This window comes from Lepidochelys kempii, chromosome 1 (genome assembly GCF_965140265.1).
Source record: "Lepidochelys kempii isolate rLepKem1 chromosome 1, rLepKem1.hap2, whole genome shotgun sequence".
Taxonomy (NCBI): Eukaryota; Metazoa; Chordata; order Testudines; family Cheloniidae; genus Lepidochelys; species Lepidochelys kempii.
The window spans coordinates 255,695,011-255,722,572 of NC_133256.1; the positions used below are offsets into that span (position 1 = coordinate 255,695,011).

General features: G+C 44.7%; 1 protein-coding gene across 8 annotated transcripts in view; it reads right to left on the reverse strand.

Moving 5' to 3' along the window:
• The window catches only part of RBFOX2 (RNA binding fox-1 homolog 2), a 254,196-nt gene that overhangs the window by 187,901 nt on the left and 38,733 nt on the right, over nucleotides 1-27,562 (reverse strand). For 7 of the 8 annotated variants that reach the window (XM_073325046.1, XM_073325025.1, XM_073325015.1 and 4 more), the window contains exon 2: nucleotides 19,349-19,399. The exons of the other annotated variant lie outside the window; for it this stretch is intronic. In XM_073325046.1, coding sequence (XP_073181147.1) covers nucleotides 19,349-19,399 — 51 coding nt within the window. The remainder of the gene's footprint in view (nucleotides 1-19,348; nucleotides 19,400-27,562) is intronic. 8 annotated transcript variants of the gene reach the window in all.

Consider the following 27,562-nt stretch of genomic DNA (forward strand, 5'->3'; position numbering starts at 1 on the left):
ATCTTCATTAATGATCTGGAGGATGGCGTGGACTGCACCCTCAGCAAGTCTGCAAATGACACTAAACTGGGAGGTGTGGTAGATACGCTGGAGGGTAGGGATAAGATACAGAGGGACCTAGACAAATTAGAGGACTGGGCCAAAAGAGATCTGATGGGGTTCGACAAGGACAAGTGCAGACTCCTGCACTTAGGACGGAAGAATCCCATGCACCGCTACAGACTAGGGACTGAATGGCTAGGCAGCAGTTCTGCAGAAAAGGACTTAGGGGTTACAGTGGACGAGAAGCTGGATATGAGTCAACAGTGTGCCCTTGTTGCCAAGAAGGCCAATGGCATTTTGGGATGTATAAGTAGGGGCATTGCCAGCAGATCGAGGGACGTGATCATTCCCCTCTATTCGACACTGGTGAGGCCTCATCTGGAGTAGTGTGTCCAGTTTTGGGCCCCACACTACAAGAAGGATGTGGAAAAATTGGAAAGCATCCAGCGGAGGGCAACAAAAATGATTAGGGGACTGGAACACATGAGTTATGAGGAGAGGCTGAGGAAACTGGGATTGTTTAGTCTGTGGAAGAGAAGAATGAGGGGGGTTTGGTAGCTGCTTTCAACTATCTGAAAGGGGGTTCCAAAGAGGATGGATCTAGACTGTTCTCAGTGGTAGCAGATGACAGAACAAGGACTAATGGTCTCAAGTTGCACTGGGTGAGGTTTAGGTTGGATATTAGGAAAAACTTTTTCAATAGGAGGGTGGTGAAGCACTGGAATGTGTTACTTAGGGAGGTGGTGGAATCTCCTTCCTTTGAGGTTTTTAAGGTCAGGCTTGACAAAGCCCTGGCTGGGATGATTTAGCTGGGGATTGGTCCTGCTTTGAGCAGGGGGTTGGACTAGATGACCTCCTGAGGTCCTTTCGAACCCTGATATTCTATGATTCTATGACTCCTCCAGTTAATTAAGGTGCAACACTAGTGGGGTCTGAAGGGAATCCCCAGAAGGAAGGCTGAAATTAAAACAATTGCTAAAAGACTTCTGTGAAGCATAGTAACAATTATATTGTAAGTAGGGGAAGGAGGAAGAAAACCATATACAGATTTAAGGGAAAGCTGATACCTGTAGAGCATTGGAGTAGAGAAAAATCAAGGGGAGACTGCCATTTATAGAACTAAAAGTTTGTGATATGTGTATCCACAGCTCTCAAACCACATACAGAAGGACCAAAGTGGGATATGTCCCAAACCATACCTACACTACAAACTGTAGTCGACACAAGCTATGTTGGTGTACAGCAGCCAAAGTTGGTATACCGCTGGGGTGTGTACATACTTGGCTACTTGCGTCAGCACTGTGCATACTCACCAGGAGTGCTTGTGTTGATGCAAAATACAGAGCACTAGGGTTGGTCTCCCAGTGTGCCCCATGTCACCGTCCAGCATAGTGCCTTTTGGGAAATTTTCATAGTGTGTTGTGGGATAGAAATGACTCACCCAGGGATTCTTGTGTGCTAAGGGTCAAATTCCCAGCATACAACTTTCTCCATCCCATAATGCCATCCATATCTCATCAATTTTTGCATCTCTTTTTAAAAATCCCACAAACCCGCATCTCTGACAGAAGCACACACCACTCTGCATGGGTCTCATGCGCATGGCAAATACAGGATGCACAGTTCTTCTGTATTTGCAGACTCACAGGGGCCATGATGCTTTCTTTGAGGATAGTTTGCTGTGGGACACCGGAAAAACAACTCAGGGTTGTTGGTGGGAACACAGTGGAACACCACTTCTGGGCCTGAGAAACGAGCACGGACTGGGCGCGCGGGGGGGAGTGTCTCATTGTAACGCAGGTTTGGAATGATGCGCATTTGCTGCCAACTTTCGGCTGCACCAGGCCACATTCCTGCATCTGTATATCGAACTCACCCCAGTACTCCAACACACAAATGCCAGAACGAGAGCTTCACTGACAGAGGAGAAGAGAGTGTCAATTGCACTCTGGAAGCTTTCCACACTGGATTGCTATTGGTCAGTGGACCATAAGTTGGGGTTAGAAAATCCATAGTGCAGGCCACTGTCATCCAAGTATGCAGGGCCATTAATCGTCTCCTGCTATGCAGGACTGTGACTCTCAGCAAAGTGCAGGAAACAGTGAATGGATTTGCAGCAATGGGGTTCCTGAATTGTGGTGGGCCAATACAGATCCTTACACTGACACCACTCCACCTTGCCACAGAATACGTCAACAGAAAGGGCTACTTTTCTACAGCTATGCAAGCATTGGTGGATCACCAGGGACACATCACTGATATTCAGTGTGAGCTGGTCAGAGGTGGTGAACGAATTCACATCTTTAAGAACACAGGACTGTTCCGAAAGCTGCAGGCAGGGACATTCTTTCCCAGCTGGTGCATTACCACTGCCAATACCGAAAGGGCAATAACGATTCTAGGTGACCCAACCTACCTCTTGCTCCTGATGTCATATGCTGGCTACCTCAAGAGCACCAAGGGAAGATTCGATTACCAGCTCAGTAGGTACAAAATGACTGCTGAATGTGTTTTTGGTAGTTTGAAGGGATACTGGTGGTGTTTACTTACAATGTTGCATCTCAGTAAGAAAAATATCCCAATGATTATAACTGCCTGATGGGTCCTGTATAATGTTTGTGAGGCAAAGGGGGGAAAGCAGCCACCTGGGTGGAGGGGGAGCAGTTGTCTGCTGACTGTGAACACAAGGGCTATTACTAGAGCACAGCATGGAGCTATGCAGTTGAGGACGGCTTTGAAAGAGTACTTTAGTGGTCAGCCATAGTGGTGTTCTGTGCTCGAGCGTCCCCTGGCCTGGAGCTTTGAGTGCTGCTGAGACCATGTAGTGCTTGCTATACATTTAGAAATATGTCTGGGTATTTTCCTGAAGCTGGTTCTGTGGTGCTTAGTGTGCATTTACAAGTACTGTTTCCTTTGACTAGCACTATGCATTCTACAGGATTTCTTGTACACTAATAAACAATTTGAGTCTTGAAAAATAGAACTTTATTGAGTAGGAAAAAACAGGTCAGAAAAACCAATGTGCTAATAAAACCACAGGCAATGATATACAAATTTTAACAAATTAACAGTGCGAAAAATTAAAATTAGAAAGGAAATAAACATTTACATCCATTTGAATGCACAAATGTTGTCCTTTAGGGCTATACATACACCAGCCGTGGTTCTCACCAGTCAGCGCATGTGAAGTGGCGGTTTTCCTTGCTGCCCCCCAGTGTGAAGTGGTTGGGGTAACGACCACCCTGGGATGCCACATGTTCTGATGGAGGTGTAGGGAGCAGTGACGATGGAGTTCTCAGAGGACTGCAAATGGCGGAGAGTCCAGGATTTTTGGACCTGTCCTGTAGATCAACCAGGGTCTGGAGCATTTGGATTTGCTACCTGAGAAGACCCATTACTTCCTAGTGCACTTCCCACTCCTTGTCCCTGATGGAACTCCTGGGCCTATGTCCTGTTCTCTGTCTTTTTCCATGCTTTTGGTCATATTCCCCACCCAAGCCCTTTGTTTATGGTCTGATCCAGAAAGGGCTTGAAGGATCTCACAGAACATGTCCTCCCTAGTCCTCTTCTTTCTCATCTTCATCAGGGTCAGGTGTTCTGTTGGTGGGGAGGGGGATCCCCCCCCAAAAGGCTACCACACTAGAAGCTCCTGATAAAAACAGATGTGCCTCTGGATTTACAGTCACAAGGGGACAGGGAAAGATAAGTTTCAAAATTCCCTTCCCCTATTCCCATAAACACTTAAGAAATGCTTATTGACACGCCGGAGCTTTGGAGTACCTCAGCACAACACTGCTCTCCAGATCTACCTGTGGTAAGTATGGCAAGGGTGTGGGGGGGAGGATTTTCTGTTGCATGAAGATATAAAATTCTGTTCCCTATTCCATGGGTAGGAGCACAGGGCAATGGCATTGAACACTGGCACTAGTTTAGCAGATATCTCACTCCTGAGGGCTGCAGACCCACAGAGAGCACAGCTGCTACTGGCACCCAGAAGACCCCCAGGCCCAGATGCTGCTAGCCCGTTTACTGCAATGGTGCCAGCCAAACTCATCGCAGAGCAGCGTGTGGAAGTGGCCTACTGTGGAGAAGGAAATAAGGCAGCCATCCCTAGAAACCTTCAGTCTGCAGTCCTCTGCTATCTCCTTGAACGTTTCATTGAGATCTCTCAGGAGAATAAAAGCAACATCCCTATGCACATAAACAAACTGCTCCATGTATCCCCTCCCACCTAACCCAACAGGTGAATGAAAGCAGACGCCAACTTTCGTTCTGTTTGTTGTACCAATACCTCTTCTCCTACAAGTAAAACAATGAAAATTCAATACCTTTGTCTTGTTAACTGGGGGATGGGCTGGCACCATCTTTAAAATTAAACACTGTAAGGGAAAACACACACTTACCAGAGTTCCTGTCCGCTTTTTCAGGATCATCTATGCTTGCTCGGGAAAATTGGCTACATTGTGACAGAGTCTCAAACAGGACCTGGCTTGCAGCATGGCTAGGGTCTCCTGCCATGTCTCCCTCCTCCTCCTCCTCGTTGTTCACAGCAGGGACCTCTGTCTCAGGCTCCTCCGAGTAGTCTGTGGGGTGCTAGCAGCGTCTCTGCCAAGTAAGGCAAGCAGTTTCTTATAAAAACAACAGGTCTGCAGTGCAGCATCCGATCTATTGTTGCATTCTCTGGCCTTGTGGTATCCCTGACAGAGTTCCTTCGCTTTCACGTGGAATTGCTGCTGATCCCTGTCGTAATCCTTTGCCTGCATTCCCTCATACAATCTGCTTGAAGATGTCCACATTTCTATAGCTGGTCCGTAGCTGGGCTTTGTGACACAGACAGTACCCAATGTTCACCACTTTTACAAGACTATGATACATTTTGTACAAAGTATGCCTTGTGAGGTACCATTTGAAAACTCATAATCTGCTGAACATTATCGTCTTAGTAAAATGTGTGGCAATACAGTATGTAAATGTATACGGTTTTACTGTATGATTTTAGCAAAGCATATTCCATATCTAGGGAAACATCCCAAACCAGTTTCTCGGAGACAAAAAGTGAGTCAGCACCTCAGCGATGTGTCAGCATAATCAGATCACCTGAGTAAATGGCCATTCATTGGCAGAAAGAAAGGTGTGAGCGAGAAATTTACCTTTTGGCAATGGAACAGCTGGGAGTTCCCGTGTAACAGACTGGCTGTTGCCTGTACCCCAGCTGGAGATATAGCTTTCTCTCCTCTTGGAGGATTAAGAATAGAGGACACAATATAAATTACCTCTCTCTTCCATTCCTCTCTCCTCATGGCAGCAACTACGCCTAAAGGAACATTAAACTGGGAGAGTGGTCCTGGTTGGGATGGAATGCAATCTCCAGCCAGTAAGATTGCAAAAAGCTTGTGGTGAGAAAAACCTTTGCTCTGAATTCATTTAATTTGCTAAATTTTGGATTAGTTTGTGTTTTACCTTTTATTTTCTTTGTAACTAATTCTTACTTTTATGCTTCATTACTTGTAATTACTTAAAATCTTTCTTTCTGTAGTTAATAAACTTGTTTTATTGTTTTATCTAAGCCAGTATGTTTTGATTAAAGTGTTTGGGAACCTCCACTTGAGGTAACTGCTTGTGCATATCATTTTCTATTAATGAAATGACGGACTTTCTATGAGCTTGTATTGTCCAGAAGGAGAGAGCTGAGCAGTACAAGATGCACAATTCTGGGGGAAGGTCTGGGACTGGGGATTTGCTGGTGTTGCCGTGTAATGTAATTCATGAGTGGTTAGCTAGAAAGCTCATACAATATAACTGGGAGCAATTTACATGCTGGAGGCTGTGTGTGAGCAGGCCAGGAATGGTTGTTCTCACAGTGAAGCAGTTTAAAAGGCACCTGAGGCTGGAGATTTGAGGGGACACAGCTGCTCATCTGTTCACATTGTACGAGGGGAATGTCACAGGCTTGCACAGCCTTCTCCCCCTCAACAGGCCCAGGATCCCCAGTACTTCCCCTTCTACTCCAGGCAGGAGTGCATTTAGTACCCCTCTCTGTGAAAGAAGCCAGCATGGATAGTTGCACACAACAAGGGTGAGCTTCTAGGTGGGCTTGCCAAGGAGGGCAATCAGGAAAAGGCATTTCCAAAACACTGTGGGGGGGAGAAAATGGGGCTTCCAGTCTCATGACCCCTGCGCAGTGGAGTTTAAAATTGTGACCAGAGCAATTGCTGTCGCAGGAAGTGGGCCAGCTGCTGGAGGACTGTTAGGGTCAACTCAGGTCATTCAATGTCTACACTAGCACTGCAATGACTTAAATAGGTTGGCCATTGCTCTACACCATTCAGGGAGGTGATTTTACTGTGTTGCTGTAGTGGGTTGCTTACACTGGGTGGGGGCAAATTTGAAGGCAGACACATGCACAGATAGGTTGACTCAAGGGGACAGATGACCAAGGGGGAGACCAAAGACTCGGTACATGTATCAGTGAAGCTCAGAGACACCAATCGGCACAACAGCCTGGTGCACAATGATGAGTTTTAGAAGGCGGCTATAAAAAGCCACCAACCCCAAACAGGAAAGTGGCAAGAAAGATGAGAACATTAGGTCTGCCCTAATGCTAAATCTGAAGGACAGTTAAAAGCTCCAAATTATGCTAAATGCAGTTGTTTGCCCTTTATGTAGCATTGACCACTAAGAATACATTACACCTGTGTTGCGTATTGTGAAGTAATTAGATTAACTTTTGAGTGAAAAATCAAAGTGTTGGCTACTATCTACAGAGCCCAAAATAATTTGGACTGTATCTCAGAGACCAGCACTCCTTCTGTGCCCAACCACAACCACCGCTCTCAGAGAGAGTGCATCAGCTATTTGTCCTTAGGATGAAGCTCACAGCAGTCAGCTCTGAAATGCCAATCAGCAGGAAACACGACAGCCCAAACCTGGCCCCATACACCACAACATATAAGACATCTCCTTCATCCAAGCTTTCAACAGAAAGCTTTTGAATCCCATAACATTTACTCTTCTGGCTGCTAGCCATCTTCTCAGATCCTTGCAAAGGATCAGAGTTGGTTGCTACACAGGTTTGGAAAAGACACGTTCCCCTATCACGTGAAATTGTTTAGTACTATTTTAAACCTATATCAAGTATGCTTAGGTGCCAGGGTGTTAGGTGCCTCGTAAATACAGATGACAATCATGAAAAGTAATAGGCGTTTCCCATGGCTGCTTTGTTGACATGTAAAAATGTGTAACCCAGGCATCCAGGCTGTAACAGGGGAGTGATGATGAAGCCCAAGAGGTTAGGACGTATTACAGAGCAGTTACTTAAGCTTCTCCTCATTATCATCCTTGTGGGATTTTCAACTGGACTCATCAGCAACAAATCATTCAGAAAATCTGCATTAGACAGAGAGCAAATGCAGCTCAGCCCCACACAATCAACAGTGCAGCTCATCACCATTCAAAGCCACCGAAGAGTTAAAAAGTCAAATTCCTGCTAAAACCGCCAAGAGCTACAAGCCCGGCTCCTGTGTGGGTGGTGGCAGCAGCAGCTAAATCCACTCCCCAATGATTGGCTGGCCTAGTAAAAAGGGGGGGTGGAAGAAGAGATGGGTCCCCCCGCCCAGTAAACAACTACATGGCATCTGCTCAAATTTTCAGCTAAAATCTGCCAGACAGTTCTGTTCATTTTACCGCAAGTCTCAGGAGATAGCAGCCTCTGACCTTTGTTAGAAAGAGAACCCTTGTCCTCTAATTACAGACTTCTTGAAAAACATAATCCAGCCGGCAATTAATGCAAAATAGAGAAATATTTTTTTTCTATATCAAATTAGCACAGCAGACCACACTCCACGGACATTAAATGTACACACACACCCCAGCAAAATGGCAGCAGAATCAAAGCACACTTTCACCTGCCACGTCACTCCTACTGACAACGCTTAACTGGACTGTTTTCAAAGACGTTGCCTTTCAACTTCTTTCCTCCCGCCTGCCATCCCACAAAGACATTGTTGCTTGTGCCAGCACCTCCTGAGATCCATTGGGAAATGTAGGAGAGTTAAGCCAGGACATTGCCGATTAATCCACTAATGGAATGAATCAAAATAGTGTCTACAGCAGTTCCCCCACCACACACACACACAGAGTAACTCCTTGCTTAACATTGTAGTTATGTCCCTGAAAAATGCGACTTTAAGCAAATCCAATTTCCCCATAAGAATTAATGTAAATAGGGGGGACTAAGTTCCCGGGAAATTTTTTTCACCAGACAAAAAACTATTTATATACACACACACACAGCGCGTATAAGTTTTAAACCAACAATGTAATACCGTACACCGCAATGATGATTGTGAAGCTTGGTTGAGGTGGTGAAGTTAGAGAGTGGAAGAGGGTGGGATATTTCCCAGGGAATGCCTTACTGCTAAACGATGAACTAGCACTCGGCTGAGCCCTCAAGGGTTAACACATTGTTGTTAATGTAGCCTCACACTCTACAAGGCAGCATGAATGAAGGGAGGGGAGGCAGCATGGCAGACAGACACACACACACACACACCCTGTGTGTGGGGGAGAGAGAGATGTGCATTGCCCCTTTAAGTACGCTGATCCCATTCAAAGTACATTGCCTTTAAAAAAAATCAAGAAGTTGAGACAGCAGCTAGGGCCAGCAAGCTCTCAGGAGCCCTGTCCTGTCCCCATCCTGCTCTATACGGAGAAGGGGGGGGCAGGAGTAGGGGGAAGGGGGACACCCTGACATTAGCCCTCCTCTTCCCCCTCCCCTGCACAGCAAGCAGGAGGCTCATGGAGCAGCTCCAAGGCAGAGGGCAGGAGCAGCACATGGCAGTGGGGGGAGGGACAGCTGAACTGCCAACAATTGGTAACCCGCTGGGCTGGGCGGCTGCCGCACAGAGAACTTAGGGGAGCAGGGAGCTGATACGGGAGCTGCAAGTCCACCCTGGTTCCAAGCCCCCACCTGCTAGCTGCAACCGGCTGCTCTTCCTGCAAGCAGTGGACAAAGCAGGCGGCTGCCAAACGACGTTATAAGGGAGCGTTGCGCAACTTTAAACGAGCATGTTCCCTACTTGATCCGCAAGGTCACAACGAAACAATGTCAACCGGGACGACTAAGTGAGGAGTTCCTGTACATCCAGAAATCTCTGGGGAGCAGAATCCATCTGGTAAATGCCTGCTCCAGGCAGTGTTATCCTAGACCCTAACTCTATGCTGAGAGCAACCCTCTCTTTTAGAAAGGGCATGAATATCCTGCATCCACTGTTCTTTCTTAAGAAGCATCTGTTTAGTGACAGGAGACCGGATTCTTAAATGCACCATCTTGCACCAGCAAATGCAGAGTTGCTTTTTTACCAAGCAGGAAAAGTAAGCAGAATAGCTGTAGTTAGGAAATTCCCATTCATTTCATTCTCAGGGTAGTACAGCAGCATGAGGTGCAAGAGGGAAAGGAAGAGGCATAGAGCAATAACTATACTGGGGGTAACATGGTGTCCACCTCTGGCAGTTCCCAATAGCACATGGGTAAAAGCAAGCAACAGAGCTCCCTGGAGTGAGGAAATACTGATGCTGAAGGTTGTTGGTCCAATTTTATTTGTGTAACAGGAGATGGGGGCAAGGCTACATATGGTGAGAGGGAGGAATCCCTCTTCAAGTGAGCTAAAGAGATTAAATTCTGTCCACTGAACCGTATGGGGGAGTCGTACAACTGAGCTGGTTTCTGGGGTTCACAGCCTGGCCCAGCTTATCCATGCCAGGCAGAAGAAAGGCCTGTAACTGGAGTCCAGAGCTTCCTTTAGCCCTCAGGTATTAAGTCAGGCAAGGAAAACACAGAAAGCTGTGGGACAGAGGTCTCAAAGAAACGACCCACCCAGCTGCCTGGCACCTGGATGGACACATCATATGTCAGCCACAGGAGACCTCCAGTATTACAATTAATAACCCAGACAGAAGGGCCTTAGCCTTCAATCTGTCATGGCTGTTATGATATAGATGGAGACACCTGTTTTCATACCACTGGAGAAGGGGTTGAGGAGTGGGAGTCCTGTTCCCTCTTCTATTCCTATAAATGGTGTTATAGATTACGGTAGGCTGATTGCAGTGGAGAAAGTAGGTGTTCCCTACAGAGTGGTCTCTAGGGAAACTAGGGTGGTTAGGGGCCTGAAGGGAGATGTACCTAGATCAGATCAGTGACTCTCTCATTATATATAAAACACTGAGTAGGAATGATGCTTGACAGCACGCTCAAATATTCATAATGATAATGCAGGCTCAAAACCAATAGCATGCTAAGTTCAGAACAGCCCTGGTGCCCAACCAGCCTCTTTCCCACAAAAGGGTCAGTTGTCTATTCCCAACATTTCTCAGCAAGACCCTCTTGTATTTTCCCCTTTGTCTACCACCTTGGACATATAGGTATTCGGCAACCAGATAGAGACTGTTCCATGATTAAAACCTTTTCTTACATACCTTGCCAGCAAAAGCGCTCACAGCTCCTCAGATTAAGTCTCTGTCCTATTCCAAAACAGATTGTATTTGGGGATAACAGACCCATTATCAACCAATGCACACGCAGAAGCCTGCATTGGGTTCTCCTGGCTCTGTGCGGAATTGGTCATAGCATTTTCTTCCCTCCTCCAAAAATAAGATTTCTCTTGTCAAGATTTGCCTCCTACACATCCACAGAGAGAAGCAGTAACTAAATGCTTACTAGATGTTAGTACACTTACTTTATCATGCCTTTTCCCACTTCCTAGTCACTAACTCCTTCACACAACCAGTCAGCTTCTACCCTCTACTTTCCATCTTCTCCCCAAACCTTACAACATTCCTGTTCCACAGCAGTAGTTACAAATTTTTGGTTGACACTCTGAGTATATTTCCCAGACCTGAAGAAGAGTTCCATGTAAGCTCGAGAGCTTGTCTCTTTCACCAACAGAAACTGGTCCAATTAAAGAGATTACCTACTCATACTGTGTCTCTAATATCCTGGGACTGACACACTACAACAATACTGCACACAACAAATTTGTAGTGACAGAAGAGTCTAAAAGACTCACTTAGAAAATGAGAATGGCTTTCAGGAGAGGAAGGAGGAATCTTTGCGCTCCTACTCTTGGCTTTTCTATACATCCATTCTGTAGACAGATCCAGCTCTGGAGTCTTGAATTGTTTCCACTTTTACATTTGGCACTTACTGTGCACTGGGTGCCCTCTTCTGGCAAAACACAGATACAGCCACACGGATCAGCTATCTCCTCCCACGTGGCACACAGCAGGCCCTTTATTGGTTCTGTTCAGTAACAGTTTTCCTAATAATGTAATGACATCAATCCCATATACAGCCAGAGGTGCCTCCTCCCGAAAACTCCTTTTCTTTGTGCCGACTGCTGTGCGGCTCACGTCAGAACTGGGACTTCAGAACTAAAAACAAATGATCTACTGCTGTGTGGTGTAGCAGCATCCAGTTTAAAAAAACGTTGCAGTCAGCTATGTGGTTGTTGCTGTGATATGTGCAGATATTTATAGAGATCCAGAGAGGAAGTCTGTAAAGTGTCTTGGGATCTTTCAGAATCAAAAATGTTAAATAAATGTAAGATATTTAAGTGATTTTTTTTCCAGTTCAAAAGATATCAAATGATAGGATAACTACAGATACACAGGGAGCTGACAACTTCCCATCTCCCATGGGGTTTTGCTCCCCTCACTATCACTCTAAATATTCTGAAGAAAAAATATCCCTACACAAGACAGACATTAAGTTTGCACATTTTTAGTTCTGACCCCATGAGCCTCAGACTGATCACCTTCTGTCAGCCTAGATTTCCCTGTTCTCAATTTGAGCTCAGTACTTCTAGTCAGACCCCCCTGTTCCTCACCTTCCTTGGTGTTTACAAGGGGGTCTAACTAGGAGCATGAGCTCAGACTGAGAACAGGGAAATCTAGGCTGAATACTCGCTTTCTGACAGTGAGCTCTATTCGTCTAGTTTCTCAATAGAAATCATGGTTGTCCCATTGTTTGGGACATGAAAGGCTAGACTCAGAGCACTAGCACTGGAGGGAACACTCCTGCGTTGGCAGGGAAATGGGCTGGATGGTCCAATGGCTGGAGTAAGGGTTTGGATTTTACATGGGTCCTCCTAGTATCCCCAGAGGGATCTCCTCTGCACAGTTCTGGGTCTGAGAGTAGGTGGCACTGGAGGCGAAGAGGTAGGCTCAGGTGGGTCCCATCTTTCCTCTTCCCCTTCTGCCCTCACCCAGGCGGCTACACCTGCTTAAAGTGCCTCAGCATGTGCTATACCAGCTTCAGCCTCTGCCTGGCTCTTCCCTATAAATTCTTTCCTTAAGGAATATTTGACTCTTACTCTTCTTTCATAGCTTCATAATTTACGTTGCTTTTAACGCCTTCCAATCTGTCATCTTTCCGACACGGAGGTGCACAGACCTGGACATATTAAGCCGCGTTTGTGTATGAGAGATGTCTCAAGAAGGTCTCTTCCCTTCCAACTCTGTTAAAAGGCTTTATGTACGCACTCTTAAGTTACACTGGTTTGTTGTTGCGACCATGCTACATTTTAATCTCATGTCTACCACATCAGTCAATATCACTCCTTAATATCTTTCACCACCACTGCTTCCCAGATTTCTCCCTTCCTTTAAATTTCTCTTTCAGATTATTTTTGCCCACATATTTATCTTGCCGTTTTCTAAACGGAATCTCTATTTTCTGCAAGAAGTTGCACGTTAGGTCAACAACAGACCACGTTACCGGGCCTGTCTAGTACAGAGTACGAACATTTTACTCCTTGCTGACAAAAAGCTGGAAAAGTAGTGAAGTAGAAGGTTTAACAACTCTAACCTCAACGCATCTGATCTTATGTGCAGGAGAGGATTTTATTGCAGATGGAGTTAGTCAGGAATAGCTATCCCAGAATAACTCCCTGTGTAGACAAGCCCTAAGAATGTAACCTCTTTGCTCTGTGTTTGTACAGAGCCTAGCACAATAGGGTCCTAAACTATGACTGGGGCTCCTAGGCACTACCATGATAGACAAGACAGATAAGGCTGAACTATTCCCCCACTCCCTTTGAATCTCAGATATTTTCCTGCCCCAGTATTGTCTTAAAAAAGGCTAACACCCAATGTGGAATCCCAACTCATATTGCTACACTTCCCACCTTCCCAAAAGGGAACAGGACAACCAAGGTACAGGAAACAGACCCACACCAAACCAGTCAGAGAGCAATGGGGAGACCATGCTAGCTGCCCCATTTCCCAAATGAAGAAGGCATGAAGATGCTGTACACAGCAGAGACTCCCCCACTCCCCCCGACAGGTAAAGTATCTGTGAGGAGATTACACCAGGAAGCTTGGCTGCTCTGCAGTGCACTTCCCCTGGGAGAGGCAGCAAACTCACTCGATTTCCTCACTAAGAGCCTTCTTGCCGAATTCCACACAACACAAGGGAATGGGAGGAGGCGGAAGGGCTGTGCTGAGCCTGTAAGAACCAGGCACAGATCTGTGAATTTTCCAGTTGCCAGAAAGGGATCAAGCAGCACAAAAGACTGCCTGTTTTCAACACTTCTGCCAGTGATGCATGTCTCATCCAAACCAGTTCATAACCATTAGTAGGAGCGAACACACAAATCTTTTTGGCTAAGTTGCTCAGGAAACTGAATATACATTTTAAAACAATAAGTGAATAAGAATGCAAGAGGTCAGTGGCTCAGTTAGAAATGGATTAGATCAGTGGTTCCTGGACCCGTCATGGATTATGCAGGGTCTGTCCCTTGAAACAAGGCTGAAACGTGTCGAAACACTGTTCAAGAACTTTTGCTGTCTGGAGGGCACCATTTTGTTCTCAAAATAACGTCCTCTGCACAGCGTGACCTTGCACATTCCAAGCACAAGAGGTCAAGCTGGCAACGGTACTCCCACTCTGGCGGTGGCTTTCCAGTAATACCAGAAACGAGAGACATTTAGTCAGATACCAAAGAGAAAAAAGGATGAAAAATGTTTGGGAACCCCTGGGTTAGATAAATTTTACCCCGAGGTTGAAGCCAGCTCAAAGGGGCAGTGACTGAAAGTTGTTTCTAGCAGTTACCATATGCAGCCATACTACCTTGGACTATATTCTCATCTGTACTCATAAGAAGAGTAAGGTCAGACCTGGCAAGTACTTGGATGGGAAACCAGCAAGGGAAATTGTTCTACTGCATGAAGTAGCCGTTGTGATAAGATAGATGGCACTTTCCCCTCCAAATTAGTATGATGTTACAACTCTGTATTCCTGGAGGTGCAATCTTTTAAATGAGGCTTCAAACTAACACTCTAAACCCTAGCTCTTTATGGTAGCTGAAGATCACTTTTGTGGCCCAGTTCCAATTTGTGCAATTACATTCTGCCTGTAGAATATGGCACATAGCTATGCTACTCAGCAGTCTGGAACAAAATGAGGAAGAGTACCATATTCAATTGACACTGGGGAAAGGGCATACTTCACCCCAGAAGTGGCTGAAGCAAATTCTAGATATTGTTTATAAAGCACTTTGGCATGAAAAGCACTAGAAAAATACAAAGCAGGGGAACTGACTGGCAGAGTCACAACAAAATAACTATTTGGAAGTAAGTGGAGTAATTTGGAGTAATTATTCTGGAATAAAGTCACATTTATTCCAGAACAGAGTGTCCACATGGGGAGTTATTCCACTATAGCAATGAAGGTCAATTTCCTTGTGTTGACATGCCTATAGTATCTAAGGGACATTTAGCAGGACACATGAAATGCGCTCTGGAAGTCTCAGTTCAGTGCCTAAGGGGCAAGTATTTATATCACAGAAACCACCACAATTGGTCCCTTTGTTGGCAGACTCAGCAGAGGGGCAAGGGCTGAACAGCACAGAGAGCAGCAGTTCTCAAACTGGGGTCCGCGAGCAGGGCTGGATTAAGGCAGAGGCTGATTAAGGCAGGGGCTTTAGGAGCTGCAGCCCAGGGCCCCAGCTCAAGGGGGCCCCTGCAAAAATAAATCACAGGCAACGATCTCTGGGCCACTAAAAAGGGTGCTCAGGCAGGGTGCCTGCATGCCGTGGCCCCACGCTGCTCCCAGAAGTGGCTGGCTGCTGGCATGTTTCTCTGGCTCCTGGTGTGGGGGGAGGCAGGTCTGTGAACTACCCCCACCCCCAGCACTGTCCCCGCAGTTCTCATTGGCCGATTCCCAGCCAATAGGAGCTACGGGGCAGTGCTTGCAGGCGCAGGCAGCGCACAGATACATGCTGTCCCACTCCAGCCGGGGGCCGCAGAAATGTGCCAGTAGCCAGCCGCTTCCGGGAGCGGCATGTGGCCACGGCATGAAGGCAGCCTGCCTGAGCCCTGCTGCACCGCTGGCCGGGAGCTGCCTGTGGTAAGTGCCTCCCAGCCAGAGCCTGCACCTCGCACCCCCTCCTCCACCCCAACCACCTGCCCCAGATCACAATCCCCCTCCTGCACCAAACTCCCTCCCAGACCCCGCACCCCCTCCTGAACCCTAATCCCCTGGCCTTGAACAGTTACCTGGAAGGGAGGAAGAAGGAAAGGTGACAAAACTGAAACAGTCAAGAATGTATGGATAAGGTTTATCCACTAGATGGTGTAAGGACAACACAGTGAAAGGTTTACAGATGTCAATTAATGGCACTTACAGTTCAAAGGTGTAAAAAAGGCATACAGGAAGAAATGGAAGAAAGGTTGAGTTATCCCTGAGCACTTTTATCCAGAAAGTAAAATTCAGTTTTGCCATTTCTGATAAAAAATGACTTGGTAAGAAATCAGCACAGTTCTTAAAGAGAAATAAATGTGACGTCTCAGAAAAGAGTTAGCTATGCAGCTTTTAAACACTAAGGCCCGGATACATAAAGGTATTTAGGCACCTAACTCCGAGACTTATGCTCCACTACGATCTACAAAACTCCTGCCTGGCTGTCGCTGAACCCTGTACCACGAAAGCTTATGCCCAAATAAATCTGTTCATCTTTAAGGTGCCACCGGACTCCTCGTTGTTTCTGTAGGCACCTAAACTCTTTTGCACCTACATTTTTGAAGTAAAAGTTCAGCATTGCAATACCTAAATCCCTCTGTGGCTCTGAACCTAAACCACCAATTCAAATCCAGCTCCCAGTCAGAGTGCGGGGAGAAATCTCATTCAACAGACCAAATTGCTGCTTCTGCATCTCAATTACTTTAGCATGGAGCCTGAATTACTAAACCTAACCTCCTTTGCCCTGCGCTGCAAAGAACCAGGTGATAGGTTGCACACCGCCGTCTCTGCAACACCAGACCCAGCCTGTGGCTACAGAGGACTTTGCTTTCTACTGCTATCAGATTAGAGGCTCCCAATCAGATTAGCTAAAAGCTTGAAATCTCATTAGTTTGAAAGCCAGGTCTGAATTTCATCTGCCTCAGAGCCAAAAGCGAGACTAGGAAAAAACCCTAATAGATCAAGAAATAACAAGGAGCAAATATGGAAGGAAAATCATTTTACAGAGAGATTTACTAAAGTGAAAACGTGACCGTTAAAAAGTGAGGTTGCCTGGCTTGCCAGGAAACCTCCATGAAGTAAATTGCCATCTGAAATGCCTATACACGTTTTGGCTAATATGTTGACACCTGTGCGCACCTTCATGGAGAGGTCATGACTGGACTGTGTAGAGTTGCCAGCACACACACTGGCTGATCCATTCGCTCCTGTGCCCACCTGCAGTGTCCTCGTGATCTATCAGGGTACAGCTGCCATAGCAGGCCCTATGATTAACTGATGCTGTTTATGTAGAAGCTGAAATTGTGACCCAGTGTCCATGGCCTCACAGGGTATATGGTATTTGCACCTGGTTCACATTTTTTGTTTGTCCCAATGGATCCTCTGAATAATTCTGTCCCGTATGGGAATTTGCACATGCCTCATGAGGGCCAAGGATTAGTTTCACAGTTGCCAAGCTCATGGTATAGTCTCACCAACCTCTCCCCCAAGCTGCTGCCAGATTTACTCTGGGCTCAAGCTACGATAGACACTACCTCCTTTGGGTAACCGTTCTTGAGGAAGTTCTTTGATTTGAGTCTGATTATTTATTCAATAACTCATTTTAATTTGTCGCATGATTGATTTTCTGTTCTTGTTTGGTTGGTGTGTCACTCACCTTAAAAGAAAAAACCCAGCCACCATGAAACCTACTACATTTAGCTATTACCCTTGTCTTCTCCCTTTCCCCCCCTCCCTTGCATTCAATACCCACCTTCACACCTTGACCTTATTTAGATTGTAAGCATGTTGGAGCAGAAGCATTCATTCTACATTTGTACAGTGCCTAGCACACTGGATCTCCATCTTGACTGGGGCATCTGGGAGCTACTGTCTCATAAATAAAAGAATAATGCAGTTAAGAGATGGATTTGATTGCCAGGATTTGATTGCCATCAGGAAAGTGCGTACAATAGGGCATGTGCATGCCTAGATTGGCTGCTGAACAGCAATTGATTTTTGTCCTTTGTTTTTCAGGCAAATCCTCATGAGGTTTAAACATGTTCAGGTTACAAAAGCTGTAGTTTAGTGTTTTATTTTGTGTGTCTCCCATTGCTGTCCCTGGGTGCAGACTGAGAGAGAACATTCAAAACTGTTCATATAACGTCCCAGGTGCTGTCAGGATGGCCCTGAATGGCAGGAGTTGGAAGACAGGACGGAGCATAGCTGAGAGCAGATGAGTACCTATGCATGTGTTCTCAGACCCACATGCAGCCAAAAGAAGAGTTGCACGAGAGAGGACAGAGCCAGTATTCTGAATGGTCAAATCTACTATTGAGTGATGGGGCCAGGAGCATTGTAACACTGCACTGGCAGAACTAACTCAACCACTGTAGCTATAACACTTATATTTTCTGTTTATTTCTCTACAACAACGTAGAGAAACCCAGTGTAGGATTCAATGGTGGCAAGACTTGTAATTGTACTTTCTCTCAGCAAGGGTCTTGAGAGTTAAAATAAGGCATACAGGTGGCTGCAATGCCAAAATACTGTAGCACAGACAAGGCTTTTCTTTTTGCGATGTAGCTGGGAATCCCTTAACTGGTATGACTGGTCCACATGTTTTTTCCAGAACTTTGTGCAGTAGGAGATCACAGACTACGCTACACCACAGGCTCTGGTGTGCCACTCTATATGCACTTGCTCTGGTCACCCAACCCAATCCCCACACTCCTATGGAACCACTGTAGGATAATTTACCAAATTCCCCGGGAATGCATAGATACAAACAGTTCAGCAGCATGGCAAGCATGGATACAAACTCAGCTAACACATGAATGTGGTGTTTTTCTGTTTGTTTGGGCGCGTGCGGGGGAGGTTCAGTGCAACACAACTGTGTTTGTTGAAACAAAATCAGAGCACGTGACACACTGAATACATAAAACATAGCTGTACTTCTACTGTGCATGTGCCCATACTCCTTGCTTAGGACCTTCAAAAATCTCCATAAAATTCAATTCCAGAGTTAGAATAAAGGTTTCAGACAAGCTTCAGGACTTCTTCCTGGACAATGTTGACTTGTAAGCTGCAAGGGACAAAGGGTGACAAATATCCTCACAATGGAAAGGTAGAAAGAATTTATGATGGCCCTCTCCTTCCCTGCTCTACACAGACTCATCAGCTGGCGTTTCCCACCTTCTGTGGAGTGGGAAGGGGATGTTGAGATGGCTGCAATGGACCAAACCGTACCATCTTTACTACTATAAAATTAAAACATCCTCAACTGGTGGATGGGGCATGGACCCTGCAGGACTCAAAAAGCACCAAGGCAAATTCACAAGAGCTAGAAGCAACCCATCCTGGCCCATGCTGTTCTCTGCTCCAGCAGCACTGCAAGGGAAGAGACTTCTCAGACAAAAACTGTTTCTCATCTCTCCTCAGCTGCTAGAGTTACAGCAGTAAGAACAAAACAGAGCGAAGAGTTCACAGACTGAACGTCTATACTGAGCAAAACTGAGGAGACCGAATAGGTATTTGGGATGCAGATCTGAAGTCCCGTTTTAAGAATAGCCAAGGGTCAGGAAATTCTTTAATGAGAACCAGAGGGATCACATTTAACCCATCATGCATGCAGCCACATTCCATATGTGGCATGGCCAAAAAATGTATTTAATTTACTGTATACCTCTGTAAGCGTTCAACCAGTGAAATAAAACAGTCCCCATTCCAAAACAAACAGTGTCAGGAAGCCATCTGCCAGAACATCCACAAGCAGACAGACACGCACACAGTTTACTGTAATCGGACTCTTACTTGATTATCCCTCGCAGGGTATCCATGATAACCTGAGGTCAGAGGCTCATTCTACAAGAGAACAGAAAAGGTGAATGCAACGACTGTAAGGAATAGAAACAAGGGGTTATAAGTCTACCCAAGTCCAGGTGGACACAAGAAGCTGCAATGATTTGGGGAAAGAGGATGGTAACATTAAAATTTCCTACTGATGTCCTATTTTCTGTGTGAGTCAATGCATCTAAATACAGACTAGTTTGAAACTACATATTCCAGAGTGCATGGAAGAAGAAAATACAGGCATGAAATAATCAAACTATTCCTACTCCATCTCCTGTCAGATGTGTCTATAGTTTTTGCTATTTTTCACAGGATTTTTTTTTTAAAACGTCTCTTTTTCCATTGTGGAGATAGAACAATTATAGCGTAAACGTCTATGTGCTGCTGCCCAGTTAACCCAGTCTCGGAGAAAACTCTCTCCATCTAAACAATGGCAACAAAGGTGTGCACTCTTTCCTGAAAACCGTGCTACACTGTGACATGTGAACATAATGTTAGTTACCATTTAAATGATAACCTTACTAAACTTGGGCGAAATATCACACACACTCCCAAAAAGAACCAATGTTCTAGCTTCTCTTTTCTCACCCCCAAATTGCTCATCCTATTTCCTACATCAGCAATTCTGTCACACTGCCTTGACTGGAAGGATATGTGAGTTTTCTACGTCCTATTCATCCTTGGAATTTCTTATAATTTCCCAGCCTCTCCCCTATTCTAGCAACTACAGCAGAGATGAGGTGAACATATCAATACTTTATTTTTACTCTTCCTGGAGATAGGAAGAGAATCTCTCCTACACTTGCAAATTCAAATTGGGGGAGAAATTAGGCAGTTTCACCTTACACACACCTCTTTTCTTTGACAAGGTTAGGGTAGGGAGTGAGTAAAAGTGAATAGGATTGCTTCAGTTTCATTCTGCTCCTGCTGCTCCCTCCAGGGCAGACGGGGGAAGTAGTTGTATGCAAAAGTTATAAAATGCTGGCCATAAAGAAAGTAGCAATCCCACACTCCTGCATAGAGTTTGTTTTTAAACTGTTGCTACACACAGCAGTAGGTATTGTTTGGCAAGGGGGTGTTCTGGAGTCTTAACAAGCCCTGCATGTTATCCCAGCTGTTTGTTCCTAGAGGAAAAACTAGGCAAAGCTGACCAGACCAAATTTGTTAAAAGCAAACCTATGCCAGGACTGCTGTTTCTGCCAGTAGTTGCATTGTGGGAAACAGCTGGAAGTTAGATAGAGAGACTTTGTAGACCTTGACTGATGCTGGAGTATTCAGCTCAAACTGGCCTCTGTCCTACAGAGAGCATGAGGTTGAGGCTATGTTCTCACAATGATCTCTTGGAGTCAAAAAGATTATATAGTCTCTGTCCAGAGACTGAACTCCAGGACCACAGTGCTTGTTAAGACAAATGCTTCGTGGCAAAAGGTGCTCGATTACTTCCATCACACATCATGACTATCATTACTATTTTAAATAAATAATCACGCTCTTAAACGACAATAGAATACCATTTAATTTAAATATTTTTGGATGTTTACTACATTTTCAAATATTTTAATTTTAATTACAACACAGAATACAAAGTGTACAGTGCTCACTTTATATTTATTTTTGATTACAAATATTTGCACTGTAAAAAACAAAATTGCGATTTTCAATTCACCTCATACAAGTACTGTAGTGCAATCTCTATCATGAAAGTTGAACTTACAAATGTAGAATTATGTACAAAAAAACTGCAATCAAAAACAAAACAATATAAAACTTTAGAGCCTACAAGTCCACTCAGTCCTACTTCTTGGTCAGCCAATCACTCAAACAAGGTTGGTTACAACTTGCAGGAGATAATTCAGCCTGCTTCTCGTTTATAAATGTCATCTGAAAGCGAGAACAGGCATTCGCATGGCACTGTTGTAGCTGTCGTTGCAAGATATTTACATGCCAGATGCGCTAAAGATTCTTATGTCCCTTCATGCTTCAACCACCATTCCAGAGGACATGCATCCATGTTGACGATGGGTTCTGCTTGATAATGATCCAAAGCAGTGCAGACTGATGCATGTTCATTTTCATCATCTGAGTCAGATGTCACTGGCAGAAGGTTGATTTTCTTTCTTGGTGGTTTGGGTTCTGTAGTTTCCGCATCAGAGTGTTGCTCTTTTAAGACTTCTAAAAGCATGCTCCACACCTCATCCCTCTCACATTTTGGATAGCACTTCAGATTCTTAAACCTTGGATCGAGTGCTGTAGCTATTTTTAGAAATCTCATATCGGTACCTTCTTTGCGTTTTGTCAAATCTGCTGTGAAAGTGTTCTTAAAAACAAACATGTGCTGGATCATCATCCGAGACTACTATAACATGAAATATATACAGAATGCGGGTAAAACAGAGCAGGAGACATACAATTCTCCCCCCAAGGAATACAGTCACAAATTTAATTAACGCATTATTTTTTAACGAGCATCATCAGCAATGAAGCATGTCCTCTGGAATGGTGGCCGAAGCATGAAGGGGCATACGATCGTTTAGCATATCTGGCATGTAAATACCTTGCAATGCTGGCTACAAAAGCACCATGTGAATGTCCATTCTCACTTTCAGGTGACATTGTAAATAAGAATAAGGCAGCAGTATCTCCCGTCAACATAAACAAACTTGTTTGTCTTAGCGATTGGCAAAATAAGAAGTAGGACTGAGTGGACTTGTAGGCTCTCAAGTTTTACACGGTTTTGTTTTTGAGTGCAGTTATGTAACCAAAAAAAAAAATCTCCATTTGTAAGTTACACTTTCATGATAAAGAGATTGCACTTCAGTATTTGTATGAGGTGAACTGAAAAATACTATTTCCCTTATCATTTTTACAGTGCATATATTTGTAATCAAAAATAATAAAATAAAGTGAGCACTGTGCACTTTGTATTCGGTGTTGTAATTGAAATCAATATTGAAAATGTAGAAAAACATCCAAAAATATTTAATAAAATTTCAATTGGTATTCTATAGTTATAAGTGCAATTAATCACAATTAATTTTTTTAATCACAGTTAATTTTTTGAGTTAATCGCATGAGTTAACTGTAATTAATTGACAGCACTAATTTTATTTGAGAATTTTCTTCAATTTTTACTGATTTTTATTTTTACAGTTGCTGGAAATTAAGGAGCAGGAGTGGGGTTAGAACAGCACTGACAGCAGGACTGCAGTGTGCTCTGGGAGGCTCTCTGCACAACTGAAGGGCCCAAGACACAGGGGTGCAAGGTGCAGGGAAGGATGCGGTCCTAGCCCAGAAGAGTAAAGAACGCCCCGCCTCAAGCCAGGACTGCAAGGAGGAGGACCAGCAGTACTCTGTGGCCAGGGGTTCAATAGTTCCTGGCCAGGGACAGCTCCCACACTCCCAGCTGGTGAGCAGGGCTGTGACAGCAGAGCTGCAGAGGGCTCCTTGCACAGCTGTGGGGCCAGTAGCACCTCATCCCTGCAGGTGCAAGGTATGGGGAAGACTGCAGTCCTCATAGGACAGAGCAGAGACCCACTGGCAGGGCTGTCAAAAGGACAACGACGAGCCATTCAGCAGCTAGGTGGCCTCCCCTCACAGCTGTGGGCTTGTCCTTCTCCTGCTGGCCCTGGCCACAGCCTTCCCCAACCCGTGCACCTGCAGGGGTTGGGTGTCACCAGCCCTGTGACAGTACACGGAGCCCTCTGCAGCCCTACTATCACAGGAATGAGGGAGCAGGTTCACGAAAACAGGCTGCAGAGGGCTCCCTGCACTGCGACAGGGCCAGTAACACTCGATCCCTGCAGGCACAATGGGGTGGGGGCTGCACTCCCGCTGTTACAGCTGGCTACTTTTTTCATCAGTTTCAATGTGTCAGCTGAAATTGACATTTACCATTCAAATTGAATCCTGCCGAGCCTACACTCGAGTCAACATGTGATGTAGTTGTGAAAACAGCAAATACCAATCTGGGGTGTATGTAATACACGGGAGGTAAATGTCCCATTCTACTGGGCACTGGTGAGGCCTCAGCTGGAGTACCGTGTCCAGTTCTGGGTGCCACACTTTAGGAAAGATGTGGACAAATTGGAGAGAGTCCAGAGGAGAGCAACAAAAAACAATAAAAGATTTAGAAAACCTGACCCATGAAGAAAGATTACAAAAGCTGTGCATGTTTAGTCTTGAGAAAAGAAGACAGAGACACCTGCTAACAGTCTTCAAATATGTTAAGGACTGTTATAGAAAGACGACAACGATGAATTGTTCTCCATGCCCACAGCAGGTTGGACAAGAAATTATTGGTTTAATTGCTGCCAGGGAGATTTAGGTGAGATATTAGAAAAATTTTCTAACTAAAAGGATAGTTAAGTACTGGAATTGGTTACCAAGGCAGGTTGTAGAATCTCCATTACTGGAGGAATGCAAGAACAGATAAGACAAACACCTATGAGAGATGGTCTCAGTTTATTTGGCCTTGCCTCAGCATGAGGGAGGCGGACTAGGTCAGTATTTCTAACCTTTGGTACCAGCGACTGACTTGCTGCCTTCCTAAACTGTGCCAGGGAGTTCTCTGGGACCAGCACCAGCTGACAGACTGGTCGTTGAGGAACACTGGACTAGATGACCTCTCAAAGTTCCTTCCAGCTCTACAATTCTAGTATGCTATGATTAATAATGGAATAATAGACTCTTCGAACTCCCCATATTATTAAATATTAGTAAAAACTCATGAATAGGCTGCTTTTGAAGAAAGTAGGTGCAACTAAACAAAATGATCAAGGATTGCTGTATTTAATTGTTATGGTTATAGGCAGAGTCATATCAATAGCTGAGGACATTCAGAATATCATCATGACACTTGTGGAAGCCAGAGAGAAGATATTTGCTGCTATCAAGGCAAGACACATGAATGCAGCAGTAGAGTCAATGTTGCAGATGTGTTGCATTTTTATAGCTCTTCATCTTCAAAGGGTGTTAGAAATATTGACTACATTCTCAAAGCACCCTTGAAAGTAGAAAGATTGGCAGACAGAAGATGTGGGAAGGAAGGAAAGGGCAGGATCATAGACAACTCCAATGTGATAGGCAGTGGAGGCAAATGGGATGCACAAATCAAGAAAAGAGGGGGACAAAGTTATTTGAAGGATGCACTTGTTCACATCAGACATTAACTAGAGGAATTACTTGGACAAGAGGCAGAAAGGGTAAACAGAGACCACTTGTTATAGAAAATGAGAGCTTGGTATGCACTGTATATGACCAAAATAAAAAAGCGTTTGAGAGAAAGTAACCCAAAGTGAACATAGATTGGTTTGGCAGGGACATGGAAGAGAGCCAAAATTAAGCTTTTTGGGACTTGTAAGTGAAAGGATTTTGATGCAGAAAAGTCATCTCCAGAAACAGAGTGGTTGGACAGTAGGAGCTCCATCAAGAGAGAAGGAAGTCAGTCAGAGATGGCTTGAGAGTTATGCGGCTGGTCCAGGATTCAAGACGGCACTGAGGTCAAGGAAACCCATGCAACAAAAAGGTTAACTGTATGGTGGGAAGTTTCCACTCTATGTCCGAAGTGGGGGAACCCACACAGACTGAACACAGTCAAGGATATTGTTGTACAAGAAGTGACTGAAGAAATGAGAAAAAGCTACTTTCTTAAGCAATCTGCTGAAAAAGGAGGTTAGAGAGTGGGCAGCAGCTAGAGCATCAAGGTCACAGAAAGGTCAAAGATACCTTTCTGACTTTCATGCAGAAATAGTGCCATGTGGCACTGTACTGTTTGCAAATTCCCTGCTGTGCATGTTGTAGCTCTAATTGAACTTAACTCTCCAGGGGGAGTGGGGAAGCGCCTGGGGAAAGCTGGCTCCTGCCAATACTGGTGCTGCCAATTTTACAGGTCACTAATTGTGAATCGAGGAAGGGCCTTGCTGCATGATTATTCTGTACAGAGTTTGCTATTGTTGAAGACGATAAGGAGCAGGGAGTGAAAAGGTTAGAATGGGTTAAACTCCTATGATTGGAACAGAACAATCCAGTTAAACCAAGTGGAGAGAAAATCCCAATAGCAGATCCAAAGGAGAAGGGGAAGCAAAGACTAAATGCAGAGCAAAATATGCCGTACTGCCTACACCCAACAAAACTCATTCCAAAAAAGACTGTGGAGAAAGGGAGGTTTAATTAAAAAAACCTCACATACACCCCTCCTCAGGGAGGAAGAAGAAAGCGTCTGCCTTCCAGTAAGAGCAACACAGCCTAGTGAGACCGGACAACCCCAGCTTATTCCAGTTCCCTCACGACTCCCTCCTACCAACACCAAATTAGTTTTCTCTCCCCATTTCCAGAGAGATTTAGTTAGGATGTGCTAGCCAGTGAAATCAAATCAAACTGCCATGGGGCATTTCATCATTTTGTTTACTGCTGAAAGGCACTTCCTGGGTGCTCAAGACCTGCTTTAAAGTGGGGAGAACAAGGTGAAGAGAGGGGAGCACACGGGCATTAGATTTCTGATTGTCACAGGCATCTCACTTTTTTTTGACTGTCTACTAATCTCTCACCCATGACTCCCTCACTCCCACAGTGTTTGCAACTACAGCACAGAAGTAATAGTTACAATACATATGCCAGCCCTGTGACTTACCCCAACAACTGCTCCCATGAAGTCCATGCTAGACTTTTACACCCTGCTTACATCAGAGGGTTTTGGTTTTGTTGTTTTTTGGTTTTGTTTATATTTCCCAGTCTTGCTAGAACAAGTTCACTTCCACCAACATTAGCAAACTAAGAGCTCTGGTGCAGACAGCTCACAAACTCCCAACGCCATTTCCAGCATCCACGTCATCTAACCCAACTGGGAGCAAGTCTAATTGAGACGGTGCTGAAAATGATGTTGGCGGTCAGACCACCCACACTGTGGAACTGAACCTTACTAACACTGATGAAGGTGAACCTGAGTTAGCAATGATGGAAATTTTAAAGAGAGGTCTCTAGACAAGACAAGATTTAAACATAACTGAGGGAACAAACTCTACATCAGCTCCTCTAATGAAGTCAATTTACTCATATGTTTGATACAGTAAACAACGTCCATGTGTGGGAGCCACATAGAAGAAGGACTCAGCTCAGGGCAAGCTGCCCCACGCTTTCCGCTCTCTGCACAAACATACAATCAGCATCCAAGATAGGAAATACCGTAGTCCTCACACATACTGAAAGGCCCATAGTTCCCCTAATTTTTCTCTATAAAACAAAGAGAAATTGGAGATTGAAAAGATCTTAGTTTTCCTTTGTCCACCACTATGGTCAACACAGGATAGTTCCCTGGCAGTTTAGTTGTAAAAGGAAGCAAGTGATGGGGTGGCCAACCATTTCCCTTTTGACTGTTCAATGGTCTAACAGACTTCTGTAGCAACTGTTTCTTGACCTTCAGCCTGCAGCTTGGGGACTGCAAACACATCATGGGAACTTAACTCGGTAAGAATCCCAATACCATCCTCCTTACCAGAAGCTGGCGGATGCACTGTCCTTTTACCTCACTGTTGCACCTCTCCCACTGTTTTAACCTCCAATCTTTCATATTAGTGGCCCTGTCTTCAGCAGGAAAAAAGGCAAAACTGTCCTGAAGATAGACATGTAATATGCTGGATGAGGAAAAGGTATTTTCTTACCATGTTAGCTAACTGAAGTAAAACACTAAGACAAGACAGTTTTAGTTTTACCACCAATTAGCAGGTTGAACACATTTGGAAACTACAAACTGCCTTGTCTTCCCTAGAATTTTATTTCGTCTTAGTTACCATGTATTAGCTAACATGGTAAGAAAACCCGTTTTTTCCTAGCATGGATGCACCCAATACATTAGGTCTGTCTTCACTGCTGTTTGCAACACCTCCTGATCTAGAATCGCCTGTGAATACAACTAACGTAAAAGTAGTGTCTAAGGCTCAACTACCAGATTACTCATGAAAAACTGAATTAAACTGGTTTTGAAACTGATCTCTATGGCACCTCAACTGGATACTTACCCCAATTTGATGTATGGCTCTTTATTACCTCCTGCTATTAAGCTCCAATAACATCATGTATAGAGTAGTAAGCCTCCCTCTGGCTGTCTTCCCTCTTCCAGTTTCATTTGGTTCTGGGCTTTGGCCCATCAACAATCCTACAAACATCATTTGTTTACTAGAA